This window comes from Tursiops truncatus, chromosome 9 (genome assembly GCF_011762595.2).
Source record: "Tursiops truncatus isolate mTurTru1 chromosome 9, mTurTru1.mat.Y, whole genome shotgun sequence".
Taxonomy (NCBI): domain Eukaryota; kingdom Metazoa; phylum Chordata; class Mammalia; order Artiodactyla; family Delphinidae; genus Tursiops; species Tursiops truncatus.
Genome location: NC_047042.1, coordinates 99,382,233 through 99,402,703, shown reverse-complemented (window position 1 = coordinate 99,402,703; position 20,471 = coordinate 99,382,233). Strand labels below are relative to the sequence as shown.

Sequence of the window (20,471 nt, the reverse complement as noted above, 5' to 3'; positions counted from 1 at the left end):
ACTGAGCCTGTGCTCTAGAGCCTGCGAGCCACAACTACTGAAGCCCGCGTGCCTAGAGCCCGTGCTCTGTGACAAGAGAAGCCACCGCAATGAGAAGCCCGCACACCACAACGAAGAGTAGCTCCCGCTCGCCGCAACTAGAGGAAACCTGCATGCAGCAACGAAGACCCAACGCAGCCAAAATAAATAAACTAATTAATTATATAAAAATTTATACTTTTAGGGGCTTCCCTGGTGGCGCAGTGGTTGAGAGTCCGCCTGCCGATGTGGGGGACGCGGGTGCGTGCCCCGGTCCAGGAAGATCCCACATGCTACGGAGCGGCTGGGCCCATGAGCCATGGCCACTGAGGCTGCGCATCCGGAGCCTGTGCTCCGCAACTGGAGAGGCCACATCGGTGAGAGGCCCGCGTACCGCAAAAAAAAAAAAAAAAAAAAATCATATATTTAAAAAAAGAATGCTTAAAAATCCCACAAAATACATATTTCTATGAACACATAAAATTAGGGCCTTATTTTGGATTTAAAACTGCCCTCCTGGTCCTCCAAACCCTGGGCTGTAGCTGGGCGTTGGAACTGGGAATAGGGGGGCTTGGTGAGCCGGCGGCTGCTCAGGCCCACCTTCCCCCAGACAGGTGATGCTCGTCTTCACTCCCTCCCCACCTCTTGATTGGGAAAACCCTCTTCCCCACAGCCCGGACTTGTCACCTTGCTCCTGGTTTCTTTAATCACAGCGTTCAAGAACCTGAAATACTCGCCCACGCATAGGTGCCAAGTGAGACAACTTTCTCCATGCAACAGCGCCTTTTTCTTCCCTTCCCTTCGCGGCTGACTTCCACAGGGACCCCATGACACCTGCTCCCACGGGGAGCGCCCCGCTTCCTCCAGTCCTCCCGCCCGGACGCCCTCTCTGTCAGGCCCTCCCAGCTGTGCTTCCTGCCGCCTCCACCTAGCCTGGGCTCCATCTTCTGCCTTCAGTCCAAGCCTCCCTGTAACCACACGCATTGATTTCTTTCTTCCGTTCCTCCCAACTAAAATCTCCGTTCTCCCCAGTTAAATGGTACCCATCCTACCAGACCAGCTTCACATCCTCATTTATTCCCTGAAGGCTTCTCTGGCCGCTGTAGCCCTAAGTTTTCTCTGAGCTCTCTGTTCCACACACTTTTGCCCTTTCACTCTTCCCTGATTGTTGCGTGTGAACCAGTCTTGTCTCTCCAGCTGTGTTGTAGGGCCCTCGCGGCGGGTGGGGGGGTGGGCGCGGTGCCTTGTGCCCCTCCTGACCCCAGCGCTCAGCTACGAGAGTGAGCTCACGGGTGCTGCCGTCAGTGCAGGGCGTGAACTCTGACGGTGAGTAATACAATGGGAGATGATAGTGTGGGGAAGGGGGCTGGTGGGGGGCTTCTTACTCAGAGACAGGAAATCCCTGGGGGAGAGGAGGGAGCAATTAGGCTCTTTGTGGATTAACCCAGAGCGCCTTCAGGGTAGGGTTGGGCCAGGCCCCTCCCCCGCTCCCAGGTGCTGGCCCCCAGCCCCACCTGGCGGGCAGCTGACTTCTTAAAAGTTCACCCAAGGAGCGGAGGAGGAGGCCACCAGGAGGACCGGGACGATGAGCGCTGAGCATGGACAGCCACAGCAGTCCGGGGGCCGGAGGGGCCGGAGCTCTGGAGACAAGAAGTCCAAAAAGCGCAGCCGGCGCAAAGAAACCTACTCAATGTATATCTACAAGGTGCTGAAGCAGGTGAGAGCGGGAGCTAGGGGCGTGTGAGGAGCGCTGGCAAAAAAGCCTGGAAAGGGCACTGCACGGAGAGCGCGGGGCGCAGTTTACTTGCGGCACTGAGGCCCCTGAGCCCCTCTGGAGGGGGTGGCACTTAATCTCGGAGGTCCCCGCAACCGCTCAGTGTCTGTCCTGACCTGTGATGTGCAGGAGACCCTTCAAACATGCTCCCACCACAGTCCAGAGGCTTACAAGGCTTCTGGACAGACCAGATTATTAAGCGGAACATTAGGTGGGACATAGTTAAAGGAAGACCACAAAAAAGTGCCGGGCTGAAGGTGACCAGGTGCCAAACATACGCTGGCACAACGAGAAGTACTAGTTAGTGGTGGCTAGAGTGAGGATACTAGTTACTGGTGGCTAGAGCGCAGAGCGGTGCGTGTGAACTACAGCCTTGGGGAAGCCTTCCAGACGGGCAGCACTCAGTCTTTGGGGGGCTAAGGGGTTGGTCTACCTTATAGATAAGGAACCCCAGGTGCATAAAGGCTCATTGGGGTGACTGAGTCCCATGACCTGACAGCAGCGGACGTCTGGTCCCCCTGGCTCTGGGGGGTTAGTCCCACCCTAACCCACACGTGTGCTCTGCTTCTCCCAGTGCACCTGTGAGAGGCACCTACTCCTGGGACTCTCTCCCTGGCAGGCATTTGGGGGCACTCATGTACCCAAGCAGTGTGTCTAGAGGATCCCGGGCAACCTGGCCTCAAACACTGCCCTGCTCAGCAGAGCCAGGGCCGGGAGGAGGGAGGGGTGTCTGGACTGCCTGCCCTCAGCCTCCCCAACCTCCCTGAGCCTCACCCCTTGTTAGGTGAGACCGCAGACTGGAGCCTGTCTCCGGTCTGAATCCCCGGGTCTGTGGAATGCTCTCCTGGGGTGGGCCCGGCACCCATGTGGATCGGCCAAAGGGCAGCAGCAGAGAAGACTCCCGTGTCCTGAAGAAAGCGTGGGTGGGAGTGGTTATCAGTGAGCCCGGCAGCTTAGCCTAACTCTTCGGCTCAGAGCTCGTGCCGGGAGGGTTGGAGCGGGGCTGGGCTGCCGCGCGTGTCCCCCGTGCGGTGGGGTGAGCCACTGTCCCTCCTCTGCGACCCTGAGGGGGACAGGATGTGAAGACAGCACGCAGGGGTCAGCCTGAACCCACGTGGTACAGGCCCAGGTTTCTGACTGTCACGTCCGGGGCACCAGAGGCGGTGGGCAGAGCGGGGGCCCGGGCTTAGTTCTGTGGCCACCACCGGCTTGACCTGCCTCATCAGGCAGTCACCTACCTCTCATTTACAGAGAAGCAAAAATCCGCCTACTCACATTTTAGGACTGTTACGAGATCCCTGCCATTTGTTTTACTGGAGGTCACCTAGTTCAAAAACTTCTGTGACAGAAGAGGAAACAGGCCCGGAGGAAAGTGTCGTATTTAAGGTCATACGGTGACTCATGGGACAGCCACAGAAGCCAGGTCTCCTCACCCCTAGTCTGGTGCTGAGATTGTGTCCTATGAGTGTCCTCTCTGGAAAATAATTTGGTCACGATTTACCAAGTTACGTGCACGAGCCCTCTAGGAACTTCTAGGAATAACCTTCATTGTGCTCACACAACTGTTCAAAGACATATTTATTATAATACAATGTAATAGCAAAACAAAACCCCTAAATGTCCATTAAGAGAGGAATGTATAATATAAACTATGATTTGTCCATACTATGGAACACTCTGCAAATGCATTAAATGAAAAAAGAGACGTAACATTGCTTATCTCTTGCAGTTGGGAGAAATTTTTTTTTTAGCTTGAATATAGTAGTAAAAAAATAAATCCCTATTTCCATGTCTCTCGGCCTCTGGAAAGAGGCTGGTAAGGGGGCCTTGCAGTCCCCAGCTTGGGGCTGGGGCTTGGGGCAGAGTCCCTGTGTTAATCGACTGGTCCTGCCGCTTCTCCAGGTGCACCCCGACATCGGCATTTCCTCCAAGGCCATGAGCATCATGAATTCGTTCGTGAACGACGTGTTTGAGCGGCTGGCCGGCGAGGCCGCCCGGCTGGCCCAGTACTCGGGCCGAACCACACTGACGTCCCGGGAAATCCAGACAGCCGTGCGCCTGCTGCTTCCAGGGGAGCTGGCCAAGCACGCTGTGTCTGAGGGCACCAAGGCCGTCACCAAGTACACCAGCTCCAAGTGACCTGGGACCCAACCTTAATAAAGGGTGAACTGCTCCCTCGTGCTGTGGTGATTTGAAAAAGGGATAGGTGAAGGCAAGGTGTGCTGGGGGGCAAAGGTTTCGTCACTTTTTTGGCTCCCAAGGTGGAAGAACACTTATTCAGACCTTTAAAAACTGCTTTCTGGGGGCTTCCCTGGTGGCGCAGTGGCTGAGAGTCCGCCTGCCGATGCAGGGGACATGGGTTCGTGCCCCGGTCCGGGAGGATCCCACATGCCGCGGAGCGGCTGGGTCCGTGAGCCATGGCCGCTGAGCCTGTGCGTCCGGAGCCTGTGCTCTGCAATGGGAGAGGCCACAACAGTGAGAGGCCCGCGTACCGCAAAAAAAAAAACAACAAAAAACTGCTTTCTGGGTGGGCGCCGTGAGGGACATGTGAGTGTACATGCAAATGTACAACGTTCTCATTCTTAGTGAGGTGAAGTACGACTTGGTCTGGATTAGAATCCTGGGTCTACTGCTAGCTGTTTCCATCATGCCCTCTCTGGGCCTGAAATTCCAGGCGTGTTACTCTTGCAGGCCATGGTTTTGTGATGCCATTTCCGGCACACCATAATTTTTGTCCTGTGCCGGGCACAGGGGCTACACAGGTCTATTCTTCAAGACACAGAAATGAAAGGCCCAAACCAGCTTCTAAATAGCCGATTGGGATCTCTATGATGTTTTTATTTCCCCCTAATGCTCTCTTCCCCTTAACTTCAGAACAAATTGGTGAGAATGTTTTTGAGACTCCTAACTTTTCTTTCCCACTTTTATTTTGAAAAATCTCAAATCCATAGAAAAAAATTGCAAAAATGTACAATGACCACATGTATGACCTGCACCTGGATTCACCACTTAACACGTGGCCACATTTGCCTTTTCCTTCTCATTCAGCCTCTGAGGCACTGGCGTGAAGGAGTGGGGTTTAGTGAACAGTCCAAAATCCCTTACGTTCCCTTTGTAATTTCAGCTTCTTGTACTGAAAAGGCTCACTGTAATGATGGCTGCAGTGTGGCCCTACATACTTCACACGTGTTTCTTCCTATGTCAAGCCTACCGTGGAGATGCTGAGAGATGAGAAGAAATTATCCACACTTTGGTCCCACGGCCAGAACAGGGCAGGCTCGGGGGACGTGGCCCAGGAACCTCGGCTCTTCCCCACTCCCGCTGTGTTTCACACCTTGCCACTCAAGGTGTGATTCAGAGGCCAGCGGCATCTGTGACGCCGGGGACCTTGTTAGAAATGCAGGATCTTGGCCCCAGCTCGGAGTGCAGAATCGGACCCTGCATTTCGACAAGATCCTCGGGTAATTAATTTCCAGGTGCATTACGCCTGAGAATTCCTCTCGGGCTGCTCTTTGCTGCTGCCTCTCTCCTCCCACTGTCCTTTGCCCCATGCCTTATATATAAGTGACATATGACTTATGACTTATTCATAAGTCCCTACTGGACACTGAGCTAAGAGATCACCCCAGCTGACCAGGGCCAGGCTGCTGCTGTGTTTCGTGTTTTCCAAAGAGCCTTCTCATGAGCCTGGAGCAGTGATGGGGAAACCCACAGAGGGCTCAAAATGAGCCCCAAACACCACTGAGTCCCACCCACTATTCCCAATGTCATTCTTTACGAGGGTATAGCTTACTCGAACCAAGTGAACTACCGTCAGAGCCCAGGGAAACAAGCGTGCTTGTGCTCTCACTTTAAGGGGGAAGAGTGGGGAATTCCCTGGCGGTCCAGTGGTTAGGACTCAGCACTTTCACGGCGGCCGTGTGCCTGGTACAGTAACATACGAGAGAGAGTAAGGAATACAGGGTCTCCAGCTGAGAGGTACAGTTGGAGTAACGCCTTTAGGACTGCTATCCACCTAGAGCCTCCCAGTTTACAGGGTGACCTCAAATGAAGCCCATTCTTTCATTTGCTGCTCACGAGGGAGGTAGCCACAGCTGACCCACACTCTGCCCTGGTCAAGGCTTGCTAACAGGGAGCCGGTGTCCCCAAGCATGCTGCCTCCATGACATCCTCTAAGTGTCCCCTGGTCTTGTACCTGCAGCCCCCTCCCCTCGCAACCTTAGAACTTTGGGACAATGGGACAGAACTCTTAAAACTGGGCTATTCTGGCTTTGCAGGGTAGAGTCCGGGTGGAGCCACAGTTCTTTGGATTCCAGGACCAGCTCACAAAGGGCAGTGTGAAGAGTGAGCACCACAACTGAAGGGTGAGTGAAGTGATGGGAGAACAAAGAGCAAGGTGCGTCCCTGGCTCTCAGGCTGGGGTTACTGGGTGGGGAGAAGGCCTGGTGGGGAGAGGGACCCCTGTGTGGGCCAGTCCTGGCTGGGCCCCAGACGTTCACACAGCGACCCTGCCCTCCCCTGCCTGTGGTCAGGCTTCCCTTGGACTATTAATTCCAGAACCAGGGCTCTGCTCTGGGGAAGGGACCCTGCTCTACACTCATCCCTCACCCCCCCCCTTCCCGCCCACCACCCTAGACCGTTGCAGCATCCCTGGGCTGCACCTTCACCTGGAGGGCACCAGCTGCAGACTCCGACGGGCCACTTCCTTAGCAGGAGCCCTAAGGGCCGTGCCCATTCTCCATCCTCCTGGCTTATCCCCAGGGACCCCAGTCCCTCACTTTCTCTAAGCCTCAGGGGGTGCTCACTGTAACTACCCTCTCACTCCCCCTGAGGGCCCCTCACTTCACTGAACTCCACCTCGGGACTGTGAGTAACCTTAACGTCACACCTTCTGGAACCTCGACTTCACAGTCCTCAAAAGCCTCTGTGGAGCCCACCTCCCCTACCAGCCGGCCCCCCTCCTCTGGGGCTCAGAGCATCCCTTGCTGGCTACCTCCTCTCCAGAGCTTACCAGCGCCTCTGGGACTCCTCCCACCTCATCTTGCAAGAGCTGTTGGGCCAAAAGCAGCCCCTGCTGGAACCCATGCCCCACCGGGAGCGGCAGTCCTTCCAGTACAGGCTCTCCTCGCTCTACCTGTACTACCTGGGGCTGCTGCGCTGGTTCGACACCCTCTGTGACCAGATGGTACAGCGACGGCTGCTGGACGGCATGCGGGCCGCGTGCTGGAGCTCAAAGACCATCTGGTTCGCGTGGACCTGTGCGAGACCCACTGCCTGGACCAAGCGCTGCAGGACTTAAAGCTCACCCAGGTGGGCCGGCTGCGGCGAGAACCATGCCCGCGCCAGCTGGGGGCGGGGACATGGGGGGAGGGCTAGCCTGGACCTCCCACTCCTTGTGGAAGCGAGCCACACCCCAGCCAGCTGGGGGTGGGGGTGACCTGGACCTCCTGCAGATACCCCTGGCATTGGGACATCTGCAAGGGAAGGAGGGCAGGGCAGATCAGAGGATGGGGTTTGGGAAGTGCATGTAGGTAGTTGGGGGGTAGCCGGAGGGTCAGGCTGGAGGCTCTGCCTGGCTGGGAGGACCCATGAACTCAACTGCAGGGGATTGGTGAAGAGAGTTCCCCAGAGGCTTGTTCCTCAAAGCGTGGTCGGTGGGCCAGCAGAACCAGCATTGCCTAGGAGCTTGTTAGAAATGCAGAACCCGAACCCACTACAGTATTGTGCACCTGCGTTTTCACAAGACCCTCAGGCGATGTGTGTGCACCAGCAAGTTCCAGAGCACAGAGCTTCTGCACCGGCCTCCAGTCCGCCCCAAGGTCATGGTTCACTGGTCCACGTCCAAGGCAGTCTCCAAGTTTCCCCAGCTAGCTGCATCAGACTCAGCTGTGGACTTGAAAGAACAAACATTCTCCAGGCCCTGCCATTCTGCTGTGGTCAAGGCCTAGGAGCCTGCATTTTAAGAGATTCCCAGTTGATTCAGCTGCACAGCCAGGATTGGGACCATTGCCCATTACCTACCATGATCCTACAGAATTCAACTCTGGCCACATGGTGGGGGTGAGGGAAGAGAGGGATTGCTCTTGGGGGGACCTGCCCATAGCCTGGACATTTCCCACCCCAGAGCTCTAGGATGGAAGAAAAGAGCCCCAGTGTCTGTGTGTACAGCTGAAAATGGTAAGGGATTGGCCAGATGGTCTGGATTTTTATTCTCATCTCCCTCTCCCCTGTTGCCCCAAAGGCAGACCTGGAGGTTCCAATTCCCAAATACTTCCAGCTGGAGCGGTCCAGCATCCTGAGGGAGCGAAAGCATATGCTGGCAGAGCTCCTGTCCAGACGAGAGCCAGTGTTCGCCGAGGAGGTAAGTCAGGGAGACGCCCTCAGGAACAGAGCTGCCACCCTTCAGGACACAGAGGCCCTGCCCTGCACTTTGCCCACCTCTGGGTGCTCTCTGGGTAATCCCTGGCCTCCTCATGGCTGCTCTTATGCTCCTTGTAACCTTCCAACACCAAGGTAGAGGGACAGGACTTGTGCACCTAGATGCTCTGGGAAAACCTTACCCCCGGGATGTCTTTTGGGGGCTGGTCTCCCAGCTGCCCGCCTGGATGCAAGCCCTCCCTCATTTCCTCCTCCTTTGCCCCTGCTCTGGCCAGAGCTTTCCAATATTACCCCAGACGGAGGCCATAATCCTACTGCAAAGGGCCAAGAGGGCCAGGCAAGGCAGGCTTCGAGCCACCTTCGTGTGAGAGATTCGGAAAAAGGAGGAGGGAGATTGAAAGATTCGGGAGGAAGGGCGGCCCAGGTTCAGTCAGGACGAAGCAGCGATCATCATACAGAAGGTAACCCCCCACTGCCCTCACCCCCACCCTCCCCACACCCAGGAGGAAGGTCAGGATAGAGTCGCCTCCTCCAGGAAGCCTGCCTGGCTCAGCAATTGATGACAGAAATGTAGGTGCTTGGACTCTGTTGCCCCATAACTAGATATTAAGCTAGAGACCTTCATCAGTCAATAAACATGTCTATTATTTGTTTATTATTTATTCTACATCTTATCCCCAAAAGGACTTAAAGTGGAGTATCATAAAAGCCCCCCAAACAGAAAGACCATTAAAATTAGGGGAGAAAGGGAATTCCTTGGCAGTCCGGGGGTTAGGACTCCATGCTCTCACTGCCAAAGGCCCAGGCTCGATCCCTGGTCAGGGAACTAAAATTCCACAAGCTGCACCGCAGCCCAAAAAATTAAAAAATAATAATAATACAAAAATAAAAATAAAAAAATTAGGGGAGAAAGATCCATAATCCAGCAGCAGAACAGAGTAGACGATCATTCCAAAAGCTTTTAAGACTGTTAAAAATGAGTCCCTAAAATGTATCCTGAGCCTGCTGAGGCAAAAGGAAACGTGATGAACGAAATCGAGAACGGATGAGGTCCCGGTGTCTTTGGGGCCTGTGCCACCTGGGGTCACCCTTTACGTTAATCACACCCCATCCCACCTGACTACAGAAAACCCAGCTCTGTCTCTAGATTTCTCCGTGCCTTCCTACTGTCCTGGCGGGCGTGACTCTCCTGTGTCACCTGGCAGCCCTGCTGTCTGCCCTGGCGCGGGGGCGTGGCCCCTCTAGCATCCCCCCAAGGGTGATGTTAAGCCGGCTCACTCTGGGCCGTAGTGGTTACCAGCTTGACGAGATTGGAGGCTGCCTAGAAAACTCCAGGGCAGAAAGGGCCCAGGACTGCTGACCTAGGGCTGCTGGATCTTTCTCTCTTAAATCAATCTCCTCTCCCATCTTCTCTCTCAAGTCCCAGTGCCTCAGAAGCGTCTGTTTCCTAGTCCAATACAGGACACTTAGAACTCTTTCCCCCCCAAATGCAAAAGCAAACCAATCAACTAACAAGCAACAGCCCTGAGAACAGACATCCTCTCCAAATGAGGTAGATTTTTAGGTTATAAATCAGTAGGCAGAGAACCCCAGCCTGAGTTCCCTGCATCTGAGTGACTGTACCCAGGTCCGGCTGCCCCATGGCTGAGCAGGGGGTCCTCGCCCTCAGGAAGCGTGGAAGCAAGCCTTTGGAGAAGGAAGGTCAGCCCCAAAGCTAGAGCTTCCCTTCCCCCTGAGAGCCAAAGCAAGTCTCTTGTCCCTTTTGTCAGACATCAAGGGTGTGGAAACACTGCGTTCCAGGCCCCGGGTTCCCCACTACACTCATCAGAGGCCCTTAGTTATCGGGGGCCTTTCCCGTGCTAGTCACAGGAACAGGAGGACGAAGTGGGACGGGGGCCTGGACGCAGAGCCTGCTCACCGAGGCCCTGTCTCAGTGACACTACCAGGGCGACGCCATGGCCCCCTCTGCCCAGCACCCACCCTTCACCCCATGGCACTGGGGTGTCCACGGGTCCGAGAGTGGCCGGCAGCCTGGGAGAGAAGCATTGGGTGAGGGGTCAGGAAACCTGGCCCTGGTCTCGGCTCTGCACCGAACAGCCCTTGGACTTGGGAGAGGCCATGTCCCGGCTCTGGCCTCAGTTTCCTTGTGTCCAAGATGTAGGGGAGCTGCACAGTTCCTACAGCGCCCCACGTCTACGTGCCTGGGTGGAATCAAGCATTTCTTCCAAATGCTGGGGGGATTCTGAGAAGTGAGATCAGGGAGGGCTTCTCGGCGAAGATGGTACTTGAACTCTGATTTGTGCTTCAAAAGATACAGCAGGTTAGAGGGTGGAGATGAGAAGGAGGGGATTCCGGGGCATGGGGTGCTGAGGGGACACAGCCTTGGAGCTGGACACCTTGGGTGCAGATGGGCCCCACCCCGCTCTGGGCTATCCCTGCTCAGGGGGGCAGTTGCCAGTGAGCTGTCCTCTGGAGGTGCCCTCCCCAGAGCTCTGCCCCTCACATCTCTGCAGAAATGCAGTATGGGGAGTGTCTGGGCCCATGTATCCCTGGGTGTGGAAAGATTACCAGCAGATGAAACGCACTCAGCAGGACCGGCGGACGGAGATGGAGTTCATCGGCATGGTGAGTGCCCCCCTCCCCGGCCCTGTACAGCCCCTCCCTGCCCACACCCCCGTCCACTCAGGACTGGGGTGGGCATGAGCAGAGGGGGGCCAGGCTGGGGCCAGTGTCCCTGGTTGAGGGATCCTTCAGGGTTTGGTTGAGGGAGAACCACGAAGCCACTACCAGGCCACATCCCTCTCCGCCCCTCCCTCTCTGGAGCCCTTTGGAAGGAACTCACACGTGGGGCGGCGTGAGGGATAGTAGCCCCGAACATCTGGACCCCTGCTCCATGCCCCCAGCTGGCAGAAGAGGCTGCAGTGAGTGGGTCCCGCAGAGGGAGGCGGCCGCAAAGCCAGTGGGAGCCCCGCCAAGGCTCCTGCAGCCTCTGGGAGAAGCACGGGAGGCCGAGTTGGGATGAGGACACACCCCTTTCACACCAGAGTGGGCCACTTGCTCTGGGGGCCCCAGACTTGCTTCTCTGCTCTGCAGGCAGGATGGCTAAGTCTGAACAAGGTGCCGGGAGCGTGAATGCACTTGCCGGGGAGTGTGGGCGGCAGGGGTGCGCGTGTCCAGGCAGGGTGGACAGACCCCGCTCCCTGAACCTCGTCTGTCCTCTGCTCTGTGATGGTCTGCCCCCAGCTAATCTCTGCTGACTTAGGAGAGCAAGGCCATGGTAGAGGTGAGAGGCCTGATCCCTGAGCGGGGGCTTGGCCATGGGCAGAGCCTGCAGAAGCCCAGCGGATAAAGGCTGATGGGGAGGGCCATGGGCTGGGGGGGCAGAGGAATCGGAGACAAGGGCTGGGATGGCTACTCCAAGGAGGGCGGACGGCGGCTTAGAAGGAGGGAGGGGCCCGGGTGGCAGCTGCGTGGGAGTGGAGGTCCGAGCTCACTGGGGGGCCGGAGAGCTAGACCCCCAGGAGGCCAGAGCAGGCAGAGGGAGGCCGGGCTCGGGCCTTGGCGGGGCAAGGGCAGGGGGCCATGGCACGGCGGTGGGTGAGGAATGAGCCCGGCCGCCCGGGCCCATCAACATGTGAGCTCAGCATTTTCAGTAATTGTCTCTGCGCAGAGAGATATTTAAAATACATTTGGGAGCCAATGAGGCGGGAAAGTGGCTGCGAGAGCGGCTGCCGGGCGGGGGGAGGGGGTGCAGGGGGGGGGCCGGAGGTTCACAGGGGAGGGTGTGCTGGGGGGAGCGGGCAGCGGGGCCGGCCCGGATGCATCTAGCAAACTCATTATCAGAGTAATTTACGCAGACGAGTTTCAGGCTCCAAACACAATTTCTCCTGCTGCAGGCATGCCCGCTGTTCCGTGTGGGTGTGTACGCGAGGCCTCGCCTGTGCGGGGCTGTGTGCCGGGGGCCGGGCCTCCCCACTCCCACCCCTGAGCCCCTCTGTCTCCCCGTGCACGTCCCCAGCTCCCCTCGTCCAGCCAGGCGGAGCAGTCGGACGTCATGTCCCAGGCCAGCCTCAGGGGGGATGTCCGGAGACTCCTCCAGACGGAGAAGGAGTTCCAGTCGGCCGTGGTGAAGACCCACGATGCCCTCAGGGAGACGGAGGGGCCCGACATGAAAGAGAAAATGAAGGGGCAAATCCGAGTGCCATCAGCCTCAGCTGACCCAACCCTGAGCCCTTCTTTCCCTCCTCATCCCAGTGTTGAACCCCACTTCTGTTTTGTCCTTTGGTCCAGATTGGATTCTCTTCACCATCCCCCCCCCACGCCCCGACACGCTGCTGACACACTTGGTTTAAACCTGGGGCCCCCAGCCTACAGGAACAGCACCACACGTGACTTTCCATTCCCCAGATGGCAGAGAAAATGCCAGAATAAGATGGGAAAAGCATCCAGGGACGCCCCCTGACTAGTCTCCCCTCTATTCTGTAACTATCCACTCCTTCCCTCTCTCCCTCTATCTCCCTGGTCCTTCATCTTTCTCCATCCTTCCCTCTATCCATCTATCCATTCATCCACCCACCCTTTCTGCCACCCGTCTATCTAACCATTCATCAATCCATTTATCCTTCTGTTCCTCCACCCATCCGTCCACCCATCCATCCATCTGTCCATCCATCCATCCACCCATCCGTCCACCCATCCATCCATCTGTCCATCCATCCATCCATCCGTCCACCCATCCATCCATCCATCCACCCATCCACCCACCCATCCACCCATCCATCCGTCCACCCATCCATCCATCCACCCATCCACCCATCCACCCATCCATCCATCCACCCATCCACCCATCCACCCATCCATCCATCCACCCATCCATCCATCTGTCTCTCCAACCATGTTACGTTCATTTCGTGCCTTTACTGGCCGATTCCCTGATTATCCACATGAGTCTTTAGGCGGATCCTACCTGATCTTTGCAGACAAGACTCCAGAACAGGTACCGTGGAGCTGGGGACAGAAGACTTTCTATGGTAGGTGGAATCTGAGGTTACAGAGAGTTCTGGGCGTAAGCTGAGGGTGGCAGGGGGTGAGGCCACCCTCAGTAGAGGCAGACGTGGTGGAGGAGATGTACGTAGCCAGTGTGATTGCATGGGGAGGAGGGAATACCCAGAAGAAGCTGGAGAAGGCTTCTTAGCCAGCGAGAGGAAACATGTCTGGTGAGAGCACCGTGGCTCCAGGCCCCTGTGGGCTGGGAGAGCAGCAGCTCTGAGCAGAGCACTCCCTCAGTTGCACCCCTTTCTTCCTGGACCCCAGTCAAGTGTCTGGACTCTCAGTGTCTGGATCCCACCAGTGACGCTGGGCCTTTGGAGTCCTGGGTCCACCCCTAGCTCAGGCCCTTGGTTCTCTTGCTCCTATCAAATCCCTGTGGTCTTTTCAGAAACATCTTCCCTTGTTTGTCACAGTTGAAAATGGAACTGGAGGTGCAGGTCCAGGAGAGCAAAAAAAAAGGACAAAAAGAAAAGTAAGGGAAAAGAAAAGGAGAAAAAAGAGAAAAAGAAGAAAAGGAAGGGAGAAATGACCAGGAAGCGGGTAAGGCACTGCCTGGATTCACGGACCAAGTGGGCAGGGACAGAAGCTCAGAGAATTCCCAGGGGAAGGCAGGTCCTGGGAGAATGAGGGCCAGAGTTTGTGATGCGTAGAGGTGAGAGGGTCAAAGCCGAAGGATGGGGGACTTCCCTGGCAGTCCAGTGGTTAAGACTTCACCTTCCAATTCAGGGGGTGTGGGGTTGATCCCTGGTCAGGGAGCTAAGATCCCACATGCCTCGGGGCCAAAAAACCCAAAACATAAAACAGAAGCAATATTGTACAAACCCAATAAAGACTTTACAGGTGGTCCACATCGAAAGAAATCTTTAGGGCTTCCCTGGTGGCGCAGTGGTTCAGAATCTGCCTGCCGATGCAGGGGACACGGGTTCGAGCCCTGGTCTGGGAAGATCCCACATGCGGCGGAGCAACTAAGCCCGTGTGCCACAACTACTGAGCCTACGCTCTAGAGCTCGCGAGCCACAGCTACTGAGCCCATGAGCCGCATCTACTGAAGCCCACGTGCTCTAGAGCCTGTGCTCCACAACGAGAGAAGCCACCGCAATGAGAAGCCCGCGCACCACAAACGAAGAGTAGCCCCCGCTCGCCGCAACTAGAGAAAGCCCGCGCGGCAATGAAGACCCAACACAGCCAAAAATCATAAACAAAAATAAATAAATTTTAAAAAAAAAGAAATCTTAAAAAAAAAAAAAGCCGAAGGATGTTTCTGTTCTAGGAAGCAGATACGATGCTGAGAGTACTGCCTTCCAAATCCATCCCTGTGATTAATGCCGGACACGAGGAGTACACAGGTGAGAGAGGAGGGACTGGGGAAGAGTGACCAGGCCTGTGGGGTCTTGGGGTGACCTTGGTCCTGGGGACAGTGGGCCTGTGCCATGTATCATGAGGTGGCAGTGTCAGAGTGGGTGTGGAGGCCGAGGGGAGAAGGCCAAAGGGGAGAGGGGTGTGAGGTGTGATTCCCTGGGTTGGGGGCATTATGTGTTTGGGTCTGAATCCTGCGGCCACAGGCCTTGGGATCAGGCCTTGGTCCGTGGTCTGGGTGGAAGCGTCAGGCAGCTCGGTGAGGAGAGGTGGACCAGCGCGTGTGTACGCACGTGTGAGATTATTTGTGCATGTGGGTGTGAGTGCGTGTGTGCACCTGGAACCCTGACACTCCGTTGCACTCCAACCTCTCCACGGTCAGATCTGTGGAAGAACCGGTTTGATAGCCTACATCGCAGAGTTTTGACTGTGAGATCCTCCAGGTAGAGAAGAGGAAGGAAGTGGAGCAAGAGACCAGCCTCCCGCCCGCCACCCGCTGCAGCACGCTCTACGCACTGCCTGCCCCGCGCAGTCCAGGCTCCGTCTGGTCCATCTCGGTCCCCATCCTCCTCTGCCTCTCCTTGGTCACCCTTTTTCCCTGGGGTGTGGATGCAACCCTGACGTGAGGGAATGGGAGTGGCTCTGAGCCCGGGGTCACACCCTCCACCCTCCTCACCAACACTCAGAGGGCTCCCTGAGGCGTGCCAGCCCTGTGCCGCGCACTCTGGAAGCATCCACTCACACAATCTTTCCAACAAAGCGTGAGGCAGGCCCCGTGATTTTCCTGACATTATACATGAGAAAGCTGAGGCTGAGAGGTCATGAAATTGCTCAAGGTCACACAGACTTTAAAGAGTGGATCTGGGGCTGGAACTGAAAGCTGACCGACTCCATCTTGGGGGCTCCTCCCCACACTGATGCCAGCTGAGAGCAAGGCTCAGGCGTGAGGTGTGAATCAGAGTTGGGGTGCAGGGGCTGAGGGTTCCAAAAGAACAACCCCCCTGCCCCGCTGCCTTCACTGGGCTTGTCTGGCTCTTCCCTGAGGTGCCCCTCCACCCCGACTCAGTCCTCACCCTCCTACCTGTCCTCTCCAGCCCCTGGTCACCCCATCACACCCCCTGCTGTCCCCCCAGGTAAATGAGCTGATGCGTCAGGAGCTGAAGAGCCTGCGGCTGGCCGCGGTCAGGGAGGAGGGGAGATCTTCGAAGTCTCCGAAGGCAAGATGAGGGGCCAGGGCTGGCACAAGGAAGGGCACACGCCAGGGAGGCAAGGAACAGAAGACAACTGCCTGTGTGTTTGCTTTCGACCAGAAAAAGGTGGGCATGAAACCTGAGAAGAGGAAGAAAGAAAAAGATCTGACCCCAGACAGGTAGCAGACCCTGCACTTCACCAGGGGTGGTGGAGCGAGCCCTGGCCCAGGACAGATCTGACTTCCGGTCCTGGTTCTGTTGCTGTGTGACCTGGGGAAAGTCACTTAACCCCTCTGATCCCCTGCCCTCATTAACCACGTACCTACCCTACCAAACTCACGGGCTAGCTGTGAGGATAAAGCAGAAGCACAAAAAAGTGCTTTGAAAGTGATGACGCAGAACCTACCAGAGGTCGCTTTCTACTCCCTTCTCTGGTGATGCAAGCCCACTGGTGCGGCTGCCTTCATGGCCATCCCTCCCAGGAGCATGTACATCTTCAACGTGGTTTCTAGGAAGAGGGCCATGTGTCACCCACACTGGGTTTTTAGAGGGAGGGTCTCAGAGGACTCTGGTCCTTCTCCACTCCGCTCAACCCCCAGAGCACCCACCTGGGGCAAACTGCCTTCTGGGCCAGTGGGCCGGTGTCGGGCCTTTGGAGATGGCTGACGACAGGACTTTGGACAGGAGGGCTCCCTACCCCCTCTCCTCATGCCTACAGCACCGCCCCAACCCATCTCTGTGTCCCTTTCCGTGTTCCTCGGGGCCCCCGCTGCGCCATCCTCTGCCAGGTCTGTGGACCTCATGATGAAGAACTCAGCATTTTTGGCTTTCTAAAGAAGTGTGAGACACTGGCTTTGAAAGACTATGTTGGTGAGAGCCCTCCGCAGAGCCTGCTCCCGAGGTTAAGGAATGGTGCCCCTGGCCATGGCCTTCCCCGCAGCCGACTGCCACCTCCCCAGGGACCCTTCTCCTCGCATGCCCTGCCCCAGTGGGTGCCACTCACCAGCGGGCCACCTGTCCCCCAGGTGACTGCCTCTGTCTTGAATCGACTCTGAATTTGGCAAACAAGCTGCCTATGCCTTCCCTGTTTGACATACGACAGAACGTGGCCTTGTATGGGGCTCTGCGGCTTGGTGAAAGGCAAGAGCCAGTGCCGGGCAGGTGGCTCTCGGGGAGGCTGGGTGCGGGGTAGGGTGGCCGAGGCAGGCGTGTCCAGACTGGGCTTCCTAATCCCAGTGCCGTGAACTCATGTCGGACTCACCCCGCCTTCCCCGGGCCCCGCTGGAGGTCACACCCCGCCTGGGCTGTCCTGGAAGTCATGTGGGCCCTCGACCTGCTGAGGGGCCACATTTCCAGCCCCTCGCTCAATCCCAAGTGACGTCCCATAGTCTGTCCCATTCCCCGAAGACCAGCCCCCCACCCCCTATAAACACCAGAGGCCGGATCTTTCTGAAGTGGTTTGTCACGTGCCCTTTAATTCCATCCCTTCAAAATCCAGGAGTGAAAACAGATGGTATAAGAAGCATAAGGGCCATTGGGAGGAGGTGGAGGGCTTTCTCCTGACACCGCGTGTAGCTCTTTGGAATCATGGTTGCTACACCGTTGGACTTCCTCCAGGGCACCTCCCACAGAGGGCATGCCTGGGGCGTTGCCCAGACCCTAGGCGAAAACAGTGCTGCCAGGACCCGAACCTCGTCCTGCCCAGCCTGGGGCCTTTGGCCTCACCTGACACAACATCTCCACCCCGACCCCCTGCTGGCCCCCTGCCGGCCCCGTTTCCTCTCTCAAACTCCCCAGACATACACTCTATGGCCCCCCTCATCTGCTCCGTCCTCCTGGTGGGCCCCTCGGGCATGGGGAAGAAGTCGCTGGTCAAGGCCGTGTGCACGGAAACCAGTGCCAACCTTTTCGACCTGTCACCTGGCAACCTGCAGGGCAAATGTCCCGGCAAGACCGGGGTGCAGACATGGGTGCATATCGTCGTTAAGGTCTGGGTCCCCGATGGCATTTCCAGTTCTCAGACTGTGACAACAGAGCAGGGTGGGCTCAGGAGGTCACCCAGCTGCCCGGTTGGTGTAGTTTCAGGAGCTGGTGAGGTCTCCCTACCAATCCCTGCTGGAGGCTCGTGGATTCCTGAAGCCCCAGGGATGGGGGAGGTGAGGGGAAGTGGGGAGAAGAGTAGTTTCTTCTCATGGCAGAGATGAGGCTGCACACGTAGCCCCCCAAGCCCGGCGAGGGCAGGGACTCTGCTGTGATGATATGATGGGTATACAAGGGGCTGAGAGGTGGGGTTCGCAGGATGTGGGAAGTGAGGCTGGATCTCTGAGGTCTGCCATTGCCCGAGGCTGGCCCTGACCCTGGGTTGGACCAGATGGGGAGGTGACCCTTCCCCAGGGACAGCTAATGTCGTTTTCTATTCTCTGACCTGTCCGGTTGGCTCGGTACCTTCAGCCCTCTGGATTGGGAATGCGGAGAAGAATTTCTATAAGCGAGTCCCAAAAAAAGACAAGGAGGTGAGTGAGGGAGCCTGGGCAGAGCCCGTGGGCGGGAAAGGCGAGCGTGGGCTTGTTCACGTCACTCCAAACCTTGCCCGCTGTGAGGCCTTGGACAAGTCCCCTGTCCTCCTCCTGCCTTGTTTCCTTATCCTTAAAGCAGGACTGACAGCCCCTCCCGTCTGCCCCCCCAGGGTCCATGTGAGGCAGAGCGTGGGCACGTGCCCTGTGAATTAGAAGCCCCTATAATGTCACTGTATCCCCACCCACCTCCCCTCCTTCCCCAGAGCAGATGGACCCCAAGCGAATAAAGAAGGACCTCACCAAGGCCCTGCGACTGCTGAATCCTGGAGACCGCGCGAAGCTGATCGGGACCACTGACCGGCCGCAGGCGCCTGAGATGAAGGGGCTGTGCCGCACCTACGAGCGGATCCTCCTGCCGCGGCCCAATTACGCTTCTCGCTGTGGTGAGGCCCTGGGACTTGGGGACAGAAGAGAAGAGGTCGAGGGGCCACCCCTGCCGAAGCTCCCCGCTTCTTCCCATCCCCACTGCTCTGAGGCCTCACCTCCACAGCCAGGTGCTCTGGAAGTGTCACTAGATAAGCGGCCCAGCGGTCTGGGTCCTGGCCTGGTTCTGTAGACACGGGCAGGCCACTTTAGTCTTTGGAGTCTCACTTTCCCAGGTTAAGAGGGGAGGCTGACCCTTACCTTCCTGAGAGGAGAGGCGCGGTTGCACGTAGGGCCGCCCTCCAGAAGCACAAGCTCTTTCCAGATACAGACAGAAGCGCCCACTGCCTCTCCCTGCCCCGTGTCCTCCCCCCACGCCCACAGTGCTCTGGAAGCATATGATAGAGGCCCAGGGGGTCCAGGTGACCCAGAGCCTGGACATCAGTGCCCTGGCCAAGGTGGCCGATGGCTACACACCTGGCTGCGTTCTCCAAGCCATCCAAGCAGTGCTGACGGAACGGCGGCTCCTGTAATTGTCCAAGCGGCCCCTGGTGGCCTCAGAGATCCTGCGGCACCTGGCGAAGCTGGACCCGGTGTACAGGGAGGAGGAGGAGTCCCTGGAGGTGGGGCTTTGGGTGGGGATGGGGTGGGGGGAGGGGTAGGCAGGGAGGAGGGCTGAGGGCCAGCACCAGTTAGGGAGTCGGTCCTCTGAAGCCCCAGGCTCACAGCCCACTTTGGAGCCCCCCCTCTGCTCCCCGTGGAGCTCAGCTGGGAAGGGAAGAAGAATCAGGAGAAGGACAGGTGGGCAGGGCTGTCTCACCTGGTTTCCTCGACTTGGGGGGAGGGGGGAGTCCGAGAGCGGCATCTGCATATTGGGAGCCCTTGGTTGGTTCCTGCACCAGCAGCTACTCACGTCCCCACCTCTGAATCCCTTTCCACCCCCAGGGATGGCCGTGGAAGCACGGAGAGAGGGCTGCAGGGCAGGGGAGGGGGGCTCGCCCCTGACAGTGGCTGGCACGCTGGCCTAGAGTATTTGGTGAAGAGCAAGGGGAACCACGAGTCTAGCAGGACACAAGGACCCCAGAGGAGAGCTGAGGACACAGACCCGTCTAAAGGGAAGGGCAGGGCCAGGGAGCAGAGCCGAGGGTCAGAGCCAGTGCACCTACCGTTCCTCCTCTGCCTCCAAACCAGGACTGGTACTTCAAGACCCCGCTGGGCGAGAAGAGGATGAAACTCATCAAGGACCAAGACGCCGCCGAGGAAGCCAAGCTGGCAAAGGAGGAGAAGAAAAGGAAGTGATGCTGAGGCCGGAGTGCCTGAGATTAGCGATGGGACGGTGGGGGGGGGACCCCACAGGCGAAGGGGCCAGGGGCAGAGGGATAAACGGCCAGACGGCGCGGGCACCTGCTCTCTTTGCCCATCTCCGTGCTTCCCGTCCCTGGCTCTGTGCCCCTGCCCGCGCCCAGCCTCTCCTGACCTCCCATCCAGACCCCACCTGGGTCTTCACCTCCTGTCATTCTACTGTCCTGTCTCCCCAGCTCTCTTCCTCCTCGAGGTATTTCAGGGAGAAAAACAAGAAAAGAAAGACAAAGGGAAAGAGGAGAGAGGGGAGAGAGAAGGTCTGTAGTAAGTATGGAAAAAGAAAAAAGCCAGAGTCTGGGCGCCAGTGGACCCTGGTTCTAGCCCCACTTGGCACGAACCTCCTGTGGTCTTGCACGGTACTTTCCTGTCTCTGGGCCTCAGTTTCCCTAACTGCGGAGTGAGGAG

At 57.4% G+C, this 20,471-nt stretch overlaps 2 protein-coding genes across 2 annotated transcripts; both read left to right on the top strand.

Moving 5' to 3' along the window:
• The first annotated feature begins 405 nt into the window (after nt 1-405).
• Nucleotides 406-6,926, top strand: H2BK1 (H2B.K variant histone 1). Its single transcript, XM_004312173.4, has 5 exons — nt 406-1,344; nt 1,569-1,735; nt 3,695-5,253; nt 6,070-6,156; nt 6,797-6,926. Exons 2-3 carry the CDS (start codon nt 1,604-1,606, stop codon nt 3,929-3,931), a joined length of 369 nt encoding a protein of 122 aa, XP_004312221.1. The 5' UTR covers nt 406-1,344; nt 1,569-1,603; the 3' UTR covers nt 3,932-5,253; nt 6,070-6,156; nt 6,797-6,926.
• Nucleotides 5,011-20,003, top strand: DRC11L (dynein regulatory complex subunit 11 like). Its single transcript, XM_033862708.2, is given in 24 exon segments — nt 5,011-5,139; nt 6,070-6,136; nt 6,664-6,999; nt 7,002-7,102; nt 8,034-8,153; nt 8,446-8,630; nt 10,723-10,795; nt 12,189-12,370; nt 12,578-12,595; nt 13,082-13,166; nt 13,633-13,764; nt 14,490-14,565; nt 14,958-14,987; nt 14,990-15,056; nt 15,705-15,804; nt 15,886-15,944; nt 16,130-16,152; nt 16,576-16,635; nt 16,791-16,899; nt 17,555-17,778; nt 18,217-18,278; nt 18,550-18,724; nt 19,089-19,327; nt 19,896-20,003. Coding segments are annotated over 24 exon segments (2,760 nt in total).
• The last annotated feature ends 468 nt before the right edge of the window (nt 20,004-20,471 follow it).